Source organism: Oncorhynchus gorbuscha, linkage group LG13 (genome assembly GCF_021184085.1).
Source record: "Oncorhynchus gorbuscha isolate QuinsamMale2020 ecotype Even-year linkage group LG13, OgorEven_v1.0, whole genome shotgun sequence".
NCBI lineage: Eukaryota > Metazoa > Chordata > Actinopteri > Salmoniformes > Salmonidae > Oncorhynchus > Oncorhynchus gorbuscha.
In genome coordinates this window covers 11,135,576-11,147,853 of record NC_060185.1, presented here as the reverse complement: position 1 = coordinate 11,147,853, position 12,278 = coordinate 11,135,576, and the positions used below count along the sequence as shown (strand labels likewise).

Below are 12,278 nucleotides of genomic sequence, written 5' to 3'. Positions count from 1 at the left end.
TAACCCAACCCCTCTGAATTAGAGAGGTGTGTCTTCTGCATTTAACCCAACCCCTCTGAATCAGAGAGGTGTGTCTTCTGCATTTAACCCAACCCCTCTGAATCAGAGAGGTGTGTCTTCTGCATTTAACCCAACCCCTCTGAATCAGAGAGGTGCCCCCGGGGGGCTGCCATAATCATCATCCACGTCATCGCCTGGGGAACAGTGGGTTAACTACCTTGTTCAGAACAACAGATTTTTACCTTGTCAGCTTGGGGATTTGACCCAGCAACCTTTCGGTTACAGGGCTCTAACCACTAGGCTACCTGCCGCCAGGCTATCCGATGTTTGTTTACAACTTAAATGTTTACAAACATAGGATCAAAACAATCTTATATTTTGTGTTCTAAATGGGGTACAACAGTTGACCTAGGCTAACAAAAGTTATATTCTTCAAGAATCAAAATGAGTAACGTTAGATATCATTAATATAAAAGTTAAAATTGCAATGCATATTGCCCCTCCGAAGTCTAAAAGCCACATATTAAAATGTGCCATGACATTTGACGTAACAGTATGTTTTAGGGTCGTCACTGACAGAAAGTACGCTGTACAAGCGCACAAGATTGCAACCATATGAATAGTAAACAGATCATTTTGTCAATAGCACATCTGTTGAGATGGCTAAATGCTCTTTACATAAACGCTTTAACGACATTTGATTTGACTGTCTAACTGATTCATAGATTCATTGCTTGCTTTGCTTGATTGATTGATAGACAGTGATTGTTCTATGAGTTCCTCCACTCACCACTGTCAGTCCTCTGTGTGGCAAAGAGGACGATGAGGGCCAATATGACGATGAAGAGGAGGGAGACGATGGTGAGCAGGCCGATCTCCAGAGCGGTCCAGCGGGGCTTCTTAGCCGACTTTGGGGGGACGGTCTCCACCATGCTGAACACTCCTTCAGCTGCTGGCTGTAACAACTCACCTGAGGGGAGACAAGGAAGGCTTTAAATCTGAAATAAATATAAACCAAGTAAACATGATATCTCATAGAAAGATGTGGCAACAACTCAGCTGTAAAAATAAAATGTCAACCCCCCAACACCACGATAAAGGTCACCCCCCCGCCCCAACACCACGATAAAGGTCACCCCCCCGCCCCAACACCACGATAAAGGTCACCCCCCCGCCCCAACACCACGATAAAGGTCACCCCCCCGCCCCAACACCACGATAAAGGTCCCCCCCCCCCCAACACCACGATAAAGGTCACCCCCAACACCACGATAAAGGTCCCCCCCCCCCCAACACCACGATAAAGATAAAGGTCACCCCCCAACACCACGATAAAGGTCACCCCCCAACACCACGATAAAGGTCACCCCCCCAACACCACGATAAAGGTCCCCCCCAACACCACGATAAAGGTCACCCCCCCCCCCCAACACCACGATAAAGGTCCCCCCCCCCAACACCACGATAAAGGTCACACCCCCCAACACCACGATAAAGGTCCCCCCCAACACCACGATAAAGGTCACCCCCCCAACACCACGATAAACCAACACCACGATAAAGGTCACCCCCCAACACCACGATAAAGGTCACCCCCCCAACACCACGATAAAGGTCACCCCCCAACACCACGATAAAGGTCCCCCCCAACACCACGATAAAGGTCACCCCCCCCCCAACACCACGATAAAGGTCACCCCCCCCAACACCACGATAAAGGTCCCCCCCCCCCAACACCACGATAAAGGTCCCCCCAACACCACGATAAAGGTCCCCCCCAACACCACGATAAAGGTCCCCCCCAACACCACCCCCCAACACCACGATAAAGGTCCCCCCCCAACACCACGATAAAGGTCCCCCCAACACCACGATAAAGGTCCCCCCCAACACCACGATAAAGGTCCCCCCAACACCACGATAAAGGTCCCCCCCAACACCACGATAAAGGTCCCCCCAACACCACGATAAAGGTCCCCCCAACCCCCCCCAACACACCACGATAAAGGTCCCCCCCAACAAAGGTCCCCCCCAACACCACGATAAAGGTCCCCCCCAACACCCCCCCCCCAACACCACGATAAAGGTCCCCCCCCCAACACCACGATAAAGGTCCCCCCCAACACCACGATAAAGGTCCCCCCCAACACCACGATAAAGGTCCCCCCCCCAACACCCGACGATAAAGGTCCCCCCCAACACCACGATAAAGGTCCCCCCCCCCCAACACCACGATAAAGGTCCCCCCCCCAACACCACGATAAAGGCCCCCCAACACCACGATAAAGGTCCCCCCCCCCCCCAACACCACGATAAAGGTCCCCCCAACACCACGATAAAGGTCCCCCCCAACACCACGATAAAGGTCCCCCCCCCAACACCACGATAAAGTCCCCCCCAACACCACGATAAAGGTCCCCCCCCCCCAACACCACGATAAAGGTCCCCCCCAACACCCGATAAAGGTCCCCCCCAACACCACGATAAAGGTCCCCCCCCCAACACCACGATAAAGGTCCCCCCAACACCACGATAAAGGTCCCCCCAACACCACGATAAAGGTCCCCCCCCCAACACCACGATAAAGGTCCCCCCCCAACACCACGATAAAGGTCCCCCCCCCCAACACCACGATAAAGGTCCCCCCAACACCATAAAGGTCCCCCCCCCCAACACCACGATAAAGGTCCCCCCAACACCCCCAACACACCACGATAAAGGTCCCCCCCGCCCCAACACCACGATAAAGGTCACCCCCCCCCCCAACACCACGATAAAGGTCACCCCCCCCCAACACCACGATAAAGGCCCCCCCAACACCACGATAAAGGTCCCCCCAACACCACGATAAAGGTCACCCCCCCCCCAACACCACGATAAAGGTCCCCAACACCACGATAAAGGTCCCCCCCCCCAACACCACGATAAAGGTCCCCCCCAACACCACGATAAAGGTCACCCCCCGCCCCAACACCACGATAAAGGTCCCCCCAACACCACGATAAAGGTCACCCCCCCCCCCCAACACCACGATAAAGGTCCCCCCCAACACCACGATAAAGGTCCCCCCCCCGCCCCAACACCACGATAAAGGTCCCCCCCAACACCACGATAAAGGTCACCCCCCCCCCAACACCACGATAAAGGTCCCCCCCCAACACCACGATAAAGGTCACCCCCCCAACACCACGATAAAGGTCCCCCCAACACCACGATAAAGGTCACCCCCCCCAACACCACGATAAAGTCCCCCCCCCCCAACACCACGATAAAGGTCCCCCCCCCGATAAAGGTCCCCAACACCACGATAAAGGTCCCCCCCAACACCACGATAAAGGTCCCCCCCAACACCACGATAAAGGTCCCCCCAACACCACGATAAAGGTCCCCCCCCCCCAACACCACGATAAAGGTCCCCCCAACACCACGATAAAGGTCCCCCCAACACCACGATAAAGGTCCCCCCCCAACACCACGATAAAGGTCCCCCCAACACCACGATAAAGGTCCCCCCAACACCACGATAAAGGTCCCCCCCAACACCACGATAAAGGTCCCCCCAACACCACGATAAAGGTCCCCCCCCCAACACCACGATAAAGGTCCCCCCCCCAACACCACGATAAAGGTCCCCAACACCACGATAAAGGTCCCCCCCAACACCACGATAAAGGTCCCCCCCCAACACCACGATAAAGGTCCCCCCAACACCACGATAAAGGTCCCCCCGATAAAGGCCCCCCCAACACCACGATAAAGGTCACCCCCCCCCAACACCACGATAAAGGTCACCCCCGCCCCAACACCACGATAAAGGCCCCCCCAACACCACGATAAAGGTCACCCCCAAAGGTCACCCCCCAACACCACGATAAAGGCCCCCCCCAACACCACGATAAAGGTCCCCCCCCCGCCCCAACACCACGATAAAGGTCACCCCCCCCCAACACCACGATAAAGGTCACCCCCCCCCCAACACCACGATAAAGGTCACCCCCGCCCCAACACCACGATAAAGGTCACCCCCGCCCCAACACCACGATAAAGGTCCCCCCCAACACCACGATAAAGGTCCCCCCCCCCAACACCACGATAAAGGTCACCACCCCCAACACCACGATAAAGGTCACCCCCCCAACACCACGATAAAGGTCACCCCCCCAACACCACGATAAAGGTCACCCCCCCAACACCACGATAAAGGTCACCCGCCCCCAACACCACGATAAAAGTCCCCCCAACACCACGATAAAGGTCACCACCCCCAACACCACGATAAAGGTCCCCCCCAACACCACGATAAAGGTCACCCCCCCCAACACCACGATAAAGGTCACCCGCCCCCAACACCACGATAAAGCCCCCCAACACCACAATAAAGCACCCCCCAACACCACGATTAAGGTCCCCCCAACACCACGATAAAGGTCACCCCCCCCCAACACCACGATAAAGGTCAGCCCCCCTCCCCAACACCACGATAAAGGTCACCCCCCAACACCACGATAAAGCCCCCCCAACACCACGATAAAGGTCCCCCCAACACCACGATTAAGGTCCCCCCAACACCACGATAAAGGTCACCCCCCCAACACCACGATAAAGGTCACCCCCCCAACACCACGATAAAGCCCCCCTCCCCAACACCACGATAAAGGTCCCCCCAACACCACGATAAATGTCACCCCCCTCCCCAACCCCACGATAAAGGTCAACTCCCCTCCCCAATACCACGATAAAGGTCAACGCCGCTGCCCCCCCAAGATGAAGATCAACCGTCCAGTCCCCACCCCAACACCCTGATTTTTAATTTAACTTGGCAAGTCAGTTTAGAACAAATTCCAATTTAGAATGATGGCCTGCCAAAAGGTCTCCTGATGGGACGGGGCCTGGGATTATAAATAAAAAAATGTATACAATATAAATATAGGACAAAACACACATCACAACGAGACACACGACACGACATAAAGAGAGAATAATGGACAACCCTCCCCAACACCACGATAAAGAGAGAGAAGTGGAAGGGAAAAGATGAAGAGAAAGAGAGATGAATAGAGAGAGAATGAGAGAGAAAAAAAGAGAGATAAGTAGCTCAATTCTAAGAGAAAGACGGTAAGGGAGAGGCGGGGGGGGGATCACACAGTAAGGTGCAAACCTTACAAAAGCACACAAAATGGTCCAGATGAATATACTGTATATATATACTACACTACCTTGTAATGTGCAGCAGAGAGAATACAAGACTCCAGAACCAGCAAAGACCAGCTCTGCCTCTCACCAGGTTATAGTTAAACTCCTCAGCAAAGACCAGCTCTGCCTCTCACCAGGTTATAGTTCAACTCCTCAGCAAAGACCAGCTCTGCCTCTCACCAGGTTATAGTTAAACTCCTCAGCAAAGACCAGCTCTGCCTCTCACCAGGTTATAGTTAAACTCCTCAGCAAAGACCAGCTCTGCCTCTCACCAGGTTATAGTTCAACTCCTCAGCAAAGACCAGCTCTGCCTCTCACCAGGTTATAGTTCAAGTCCTCAGCAAAGACCAGCTCTGCCTCTCACCAGGTTATAGTTAAACTCCTCAGCAAAGACCAGCTCTGCCTCTCACCAGGTTATAGTTCAACTCCTCAGCAAAGATCAGCTCTGCCTCTCACCAGGTTATAGTTCAACTCCTCAGCAAAGATCAGCTCTGCCTCTCACCAGGTTATAGTTCAACTCCTCAGCAAAGATCAGCTCTGCCTCTCACCAGGTTATAGTTAAACTCCTCAGCAAAGATCAGCTCTGCCTCTCACCAGGTTATAGTTCAACTCCTCAGCAAATATCAGCTCTGCCTCTCACCAGGTTATAGTTCAACTCCCCAGCAAAGATCAGCTCGGCCTCTCACCAGGTTATAGTTCAACTCCTCAGCAAAGATCAGCTCTGCCTCTCACCAGGTTATAGTTCAACTCCTCAGCAAAGATCAGCTCTGCCTCTCACCAGGTTATAGTTCAACTCCTCAGCAAAGATCAGCTCTGCCTCTCACCAGGTTATAGTTCAACTCCTCAGCAAAGATCAGCTCTGCCTCTCACCAGGTTATAGTTCAACTCCTCAGCAAAGATCAGCTCTGCCTCTCACCAGGTTATAGTTCAACTCCCCAGCAAAGATCAGCTCTGCCTCTCACCAGGTTATAGTTCAACTCCTCAGCAAAAATCAGCTCTGCCTCTCACCAGGTTATAGTTCAACTCCTCAGCAAAGTGAATGTAGCAGGTAGTAAACTCTTCCTTAACAGACAATTAATCATTGATCCCCACTTGTCACACACACACACACACACACACACACACACACACACACACACACACACACACACACACACACACACACACACACACACACACACACACACACACACACACACACACACACACACACACACACACACACACACACACGCACACACACACACACACACACAAGCTGGTTCAGTGACCTGAGTCTGCAGAAGGGAGGCTCCTGCTGTTAGCTGGCTGAGATGAGAGCACCCATCCAGGGGACAACGTCTCTCTGCCTCCCTTTTCAACCACATCAACACAACACACAGGTGCCTGATGTCTACTTGGAGTACGGCTTTCGAACGGCTGAATCCATTACTGTTCTACAACTGGAACCTGGGTCTATTAGACACCGAATGTCAGGCGCATTAGCAGGGCAGATAACTGACCCTTTACAACAAGGGAGCCGAGAAGCCCAGACACTCTGCTTTAGCTGTAACTAATTCAGATGCTAACTGTGCCATCTCCTCGGGCGTCATGTGAAAACTTATGCATTCATTCCTATTCCATCCTCCCAGTTGGCTCCAGTTCAATGATTGACTGCCAGGAGTGGCATGTCAATGCAGTTATATATTACCTGGAAGAAATGCATTCCATAGGCTGAGAATACACAGACCAGACAGACAGATCGACAGAGAAATATGGAGGGATGTGGGTCACTGGGTATTCTGAAAAGAGAAGTGGTAGAGAGAACGAGAGAGAGAGAGAGAGAGAGAGAGAGAGAGAGAGAGAGAGAGAGAGCAGAGAGAGAGAGAGAGAGAGAGAGAGAGAGGAGAGAGAGAGAGAGAGAGAGTAATGAGAGAGAGAGAGAGAGAGAGAGAGAGGTAATGTGAGGCAGGGGTAGAGAGAGAGAGAGAGAGAGAGAGAGAGAGAGAGAGAGAGAGAGAGAGAGAGAGAGAGAGAGAGAGAGAGAGAGAGAGAGGGGCAATGTGAGGCGGGGGTAGAGAGAGAGGGAGAGAGAGAGAGGCAATGTGAGGAGAGGGAGAGAGAGAGAGAGAGTTAGAGAGAGAGAGAGAGAGAGAGAGAGAGAGAGAGAGAGAGAGAGAGAGAGAGAGAGAGAGAGAGAGAGAGAGAGAGAGAGAGAGAGAGAGGCAATGTGAGGCGGGGGTAGAGAGAGAGAGGGAGAGAGAGAGAGGCAATGTGAGGCAGGGGTAGAGAGAGAGAGAGAGAGAGAGAGAGAGAGAGAGAGAGAGAGAGAGAGAGAGAGAGAGAGAGAGAGAGAGAGAGAGAGAGAGGCAATGTGAGGCAGGGGTAGAGAGAGAGAGGGAGAGAGAGAGAGGCAATGTGAGGCAGGAGTAGAGAGAGAGAGGGAGAGAGAGAGAGGCAATGTGAGGCAGGGGTAGAGAGAGAGAGGCAGAGAAAGAGGCAAGGAAGATCAGCATTATGTTTGACCTACTAATCAGAGCTTACTGTTACTCTAGCCTGCATACTGCACAGCACATAAAACTGTTTCAACACACACACACACACACACACACACACACACACACACACACACACACACACACACACACACACACACACACACACACACACACACACACACACACACACACACACACACACACACACACACACACACACACACACACACACACACACACACACACAGGAAGGGATTACATTTGGTGACGACAGCAGCCATGTGTGCTTTCACAATGTCACACCACGAGGTGTATGTTGAGAGGGGGGGGTAGGGGTCTCGATATGGGGGGTGCTCCATGAGTGTGTGTGTGTGTGTGTGTGTGTGTGTGTGTGTGTGTGTGTGTGTGTGTGTGTGTGTGTGTGTGTGTGTGTGTGTGTGTGTGTGTGTGTGTGTGTGTGTGTGTGTGAGAGCCATAATCCTGCCAGGCACGTCAAGTCTAAGCACTAGGATAGAATGACTTCTGACATATGCAAGAGAGGTGGGGGGAAAGAGGGAGAGATGTTAGAAGAGAGATGGCATTTAGCATGTAGGAGTGAGACAGTGGGGCCTCCTGCTATAGGAGTGAGACAGTGGGGCCTCCTGCTGTAGGAGTGAGACAGTGGGGCCTCCTGCTGTAGGAGTGAGACAGTGGGGCCTCCTGCTGTAGGAGTGAGACAGTGGGGCCTCCTGCTGTAGGAGTGAGACAGTGGGGCCTCCTGCTGTAGGAGTGAGACAGTGGGGCCTCCTGCAATAGGAGTGAGACAGTGGGGCCTCCTGCAATAGGAGTGAGACAGTGGGGCCTCCTGCAATAGGAGTGAGACAGTGGGGCCTCCTGCTGTAGGAGTGAGACAGTGGGGCCTCCTGCTATAGGAGTGAGACAGTGGGGCCTCCTGCAATAGGAGTGAGACAGTGGGGCCTCCTGCTATAGGAGTGAGACAGTGGGGCCTCCTGCTGGAGGAGTGAGACAGTGGGGCCTCCTGCTGTAGGAGTGAGACAGTGGGGCCTCCTGCAATAGGAGTGAGACAGTGGGGCCTCCTGCTGGAGGAGTGAGACAGTGGGGCCTCCTGCTGTAGGAGTGAGACAGTGGGGCCTCCTGCTGTAGGAGTGAGACAGTGGGGCCTCCTGCTGTAGGAGTGAGACAGTGGGGCCTCCTGCTGTAGGAGTGAGACAGTGGGGCCTCCTGCTGTAGGAGTGAGACAGTGGGGCCTCCTGCTGTAGGAGTGAGACAGTGGGGCATCCTGCAATAGGAGTGAGACAGTGGGGCCTCCTGCTGTAGGAGTGAGACAGTGGGGCCTCCTGCAATAGGAGTGAGACAGTGGGGCATCCTGCAATAGGAGTGAGACAGTGGGGCCTCCTGCTGTAGGAGTGAGACAGTGGGGCCTCCTGCTGGAGGAGTGAGACAGTGGGGCCTCCTGCTGTAGGAGTGAGACAGTGGGGCCTCCTGCTATAGGAGTGAGACAGTGGGGCCTCCTGCTGTAGGAGTGAGACAGTGGGGCCTCCTGCTGGAGGAGTGAGACAGTGGGGCCTCCTGCTATAGGAGTGAGACAGTGGGGCCTCCTGCTGTAGGAGTGAGACAGTGGGGCCTCCTGCTGGAGGAGTGAGACAGTGGGGCCTCCTGCTATAGGAGTGAGACAGTGGGGCCTCCTGCTGGAGGAGTGAGACAGTGGGGCCTCCTGCTGTAGGAGTGAGACAGTGGGGCCTCCTGCTATAGGAGTGAGACAGTGGGGCCTCCTGCTATAGGAGTGAGACAGTGGGGCCTCCTGCTGTAGGAGTGAGACAGTGGGGCCTCCTGCTATAGGAGTGAGACAGTGGGGCCTCCTGCTATAGGAGTGAGACAGTGGGGCCTCCTGCAATAGGAGTGAGACAGTGGGGCCTCCTGCTATAGGAGTGAGACAGTAGGGCCTCCTGCTGGAGGAGTGAGACAGTGGGGCCTCCTGCTGTAGGAGTGAGACAGTGGGGCCTCCTGCTGTAGGAGTGAGACAGTGGGGCCTCCTGCTGTAGGATTGAGACAGTGGGGCCTCCTGCTGTAGGATTGAGACAGTGGGGCCTCCTGCTGGAGGAGTGAGACAGTGGGGCCTCCTGCTATAGGAGTGAGACAGTGGGGCCTCCTGCTATAGGAGTGAGACAGTGGGGCCTCCTGCTGGAGGAGTGAGACAGTGGGGCCTCCTGCTGTAGGAGTGAGACAGTGGGGCCTCCTGCTATAGGAGTGAGACAGTGGGGCCTCCTGCTGTAGGAGTGAGACAGTGGGGCCTCCTGCAATAGGAGTGAGACAGTGGGGCCTCCTGCTATAGGAGTGAGACAGTGGGGCCTCCTGCTGTAGGAGTGAGACAGTGGGGCCTCCTGCTATAGGAGTGAGACAGTGGGGCCTCCTGCTGGAGGAGTGAGACAGTGGGGCCTCCTGCTATAGGAGTGAGACAGTGGGGCCTCCTGCTGGAGGAGTGAGACAGTGGGGCCTCCTGCTGGAGGAGTGAGACAGTGGGGCCTCCTGCTGGAGGAGTGAGACAGTGGGGCCTCCTGCTGGAGGAGTGAGACAGTGGGGCCTCCTGCTGGAGGAGTGAGACAGTGGGGCCTCCTGCTGGAGGAGTGAGACAGTGGGGCCTCCTGCTGGAGGAGTGAGACAGTGGGGCCTCCTACTGGAGGAGTGAGACAGTGGGGCCTCCTACTGGAGGAGTGACTTATAGTCAGTACTTTTAGTAGGACTATGTCTTACACACAGAAGCATGCACGCACCACACACACACACTGTTTCGCACACACCTCTGTTTGTGTGTGACGCGTGGGGGCTCACAGGCTGTATTTATGATTGTTGTCTGTTACGCTGATGAATTTGAAGCATTGCAATGAGACCTCACAAACCCCTTGAAAATGAAAGTAATGTTTCACTATAACCACAAAACACACAGTATCTTAAGCATATTCCCTGAAGTTATGGCTCCAGGAAGACATTATTTACCATCAACATGTCCAGATGATTAAAAGTTTCAATTACTAAAATGAATCCTTTGAATAATGGCTAAACACTATAAAACCCATGTAGTCTGAACCCAACCCCTACAGGGAATCATTTCAATGGAGACGAACACATATGTCCATGACTGTCCCCAACACAACAATTCAAACGGTATTTTATATATAGAAATGACACAGCTGGAATGAAAATATGTTCACGTTATTTTTAAAGATCCATCACAAACACATTGTAGTCTGTGCGAAGCATGTCCGAAGGGGAAACTAGACCGATTAAAACATCTATTTGGTGAGCAAAAAATCTGTCTACAATTATGACATCAATAAACACATGATCGTATCTGGCGAGAGACACTGAATGACCATAAAGGGAAAGGAGCCGAATGCGCTTAGGCGACTGAGTTCATTTCCTAACTGTTGCACATCAAACAAGAGTAAAGAAAACTCCGTGGGAAGACATGATCAACCGATGAATGTCACTTGTCCCACACACACAAACCAAGCATCAAAAAGCAATATTTAGAATAGATTTGGCACGTGTAACCAACTTACCAGGTATCTCTGAAAATTTTCGATCGATGATATATATGGGCATTACATCAACCAATCAAACGTAAATCAAAGTCAATCAGATGCGCGGATGGAATACGACCTGGATATTGATATTGGTGAGAATGTAGGCTACCTGTTTAGATTAGTTTATTAGGATCCCCATTAGCTACTGCACGTGCAGCATCTCCTCTTCCTTTCTCGCTGCCTGTCTGTAGATTTCAAGAACAATCCGCCTCGCTCTTCCCTTGCAGGCAAAGAACGTGAACACAAGCTTATCTCTTCTACCTGTTAACTCCACTAACCTACAACACCTCCAAGCCAGAGTCCAATACAGTTGTATTTCTATTCTAGATCTATTGAACGGACGCTTCCGCGAGAAATGTAGAATAAATCAACGGAAAGTGAAATGAGCGGTGTGACCTGTCAGTGAAGTATCCCGGTGAAGTTCCCACTTAGCGGTTACCGATACGTTACCTCTCTTTAAGGCAGCGTTTAGAAGTGAGCCTGTCAACGAAGCTCGAGCTGCGAGTAGATGAGGAGCGCGCCACAAGTCGCTCCTAAATAGCTGGGGCGAGGGGATTGCGCCATGAGCGAATAGGCTGCCTGTACCTCAGGTCGGTCAGTCACTGATATGATGATGGTTACTCCTTCCATTATTCGTTGATCAAACTCCCCTTTCTCAATAACCTGCAAGTTGCAACGAACCTTGGTTCGGGGGTGGGAGGACGGGCTAAAATTGTGTTATGCAATGACCTTCAATGACTCGAACTTAGTCTATATCTACAACCATGTTTCCTATCCAGAGTTTTTATGTGAATAAAGTCACAAGGTATACACATTACAGCTGTGATGGAAACAGGTAGTTTCGGTACTATTTCGTAAATGGCAACAGATCCTTTTTTCGTTCGACATGGTGGGATCTTTTTTGGTTTGGTCAAATTAATTGTGCGAGAAATGGTTGTTCGTTCGACATGGTGGGATCTTTTTGGTTTGGTCAAATTAATTGTGCGAGAAATGGTGGTGGAAACGCCTTTAGGTGCAAGTATGG

The 12,278-nt window shown here is 52.5% G+C and overlaps 1 protein-coding gene across 6 annotated transcripts in view; it reads right to left on the bottom strand.

The window, feature by feature from the left end:
- The window catches only part of LOC123992502 (neprilysin-like), an 86,213-nt gene extending 74,361 nt beyond the window's left edge, over positions 1 to 11,852 (bottom strand). For 3 of the 6 annotated variants that reach the window (XM_046293692.1, XM_046293693.1, XM_046293694.1), the window contains exons 1-2: positions 11,231 to 11,698; positions 791 to 970 (exon numbers count right to left, since the gene is read on the bottom strand). In XM_046293692.1, the coding sequence (XP_046149648.1) occupies positions 791 to 970; positions 11,231 to 11,273 (223 nt within the window). In that variant the 5' untranslated portion in view covers positions 11,274 to 11,698. The other 3 variants (XM_046293697.1, XM_046293698.1, XM_046293695.1) reach the window with 3 other exon arrangements.
- Between the last annotated feature and the right edge of the window lie 426 nt (positions 11,853 to 12,278).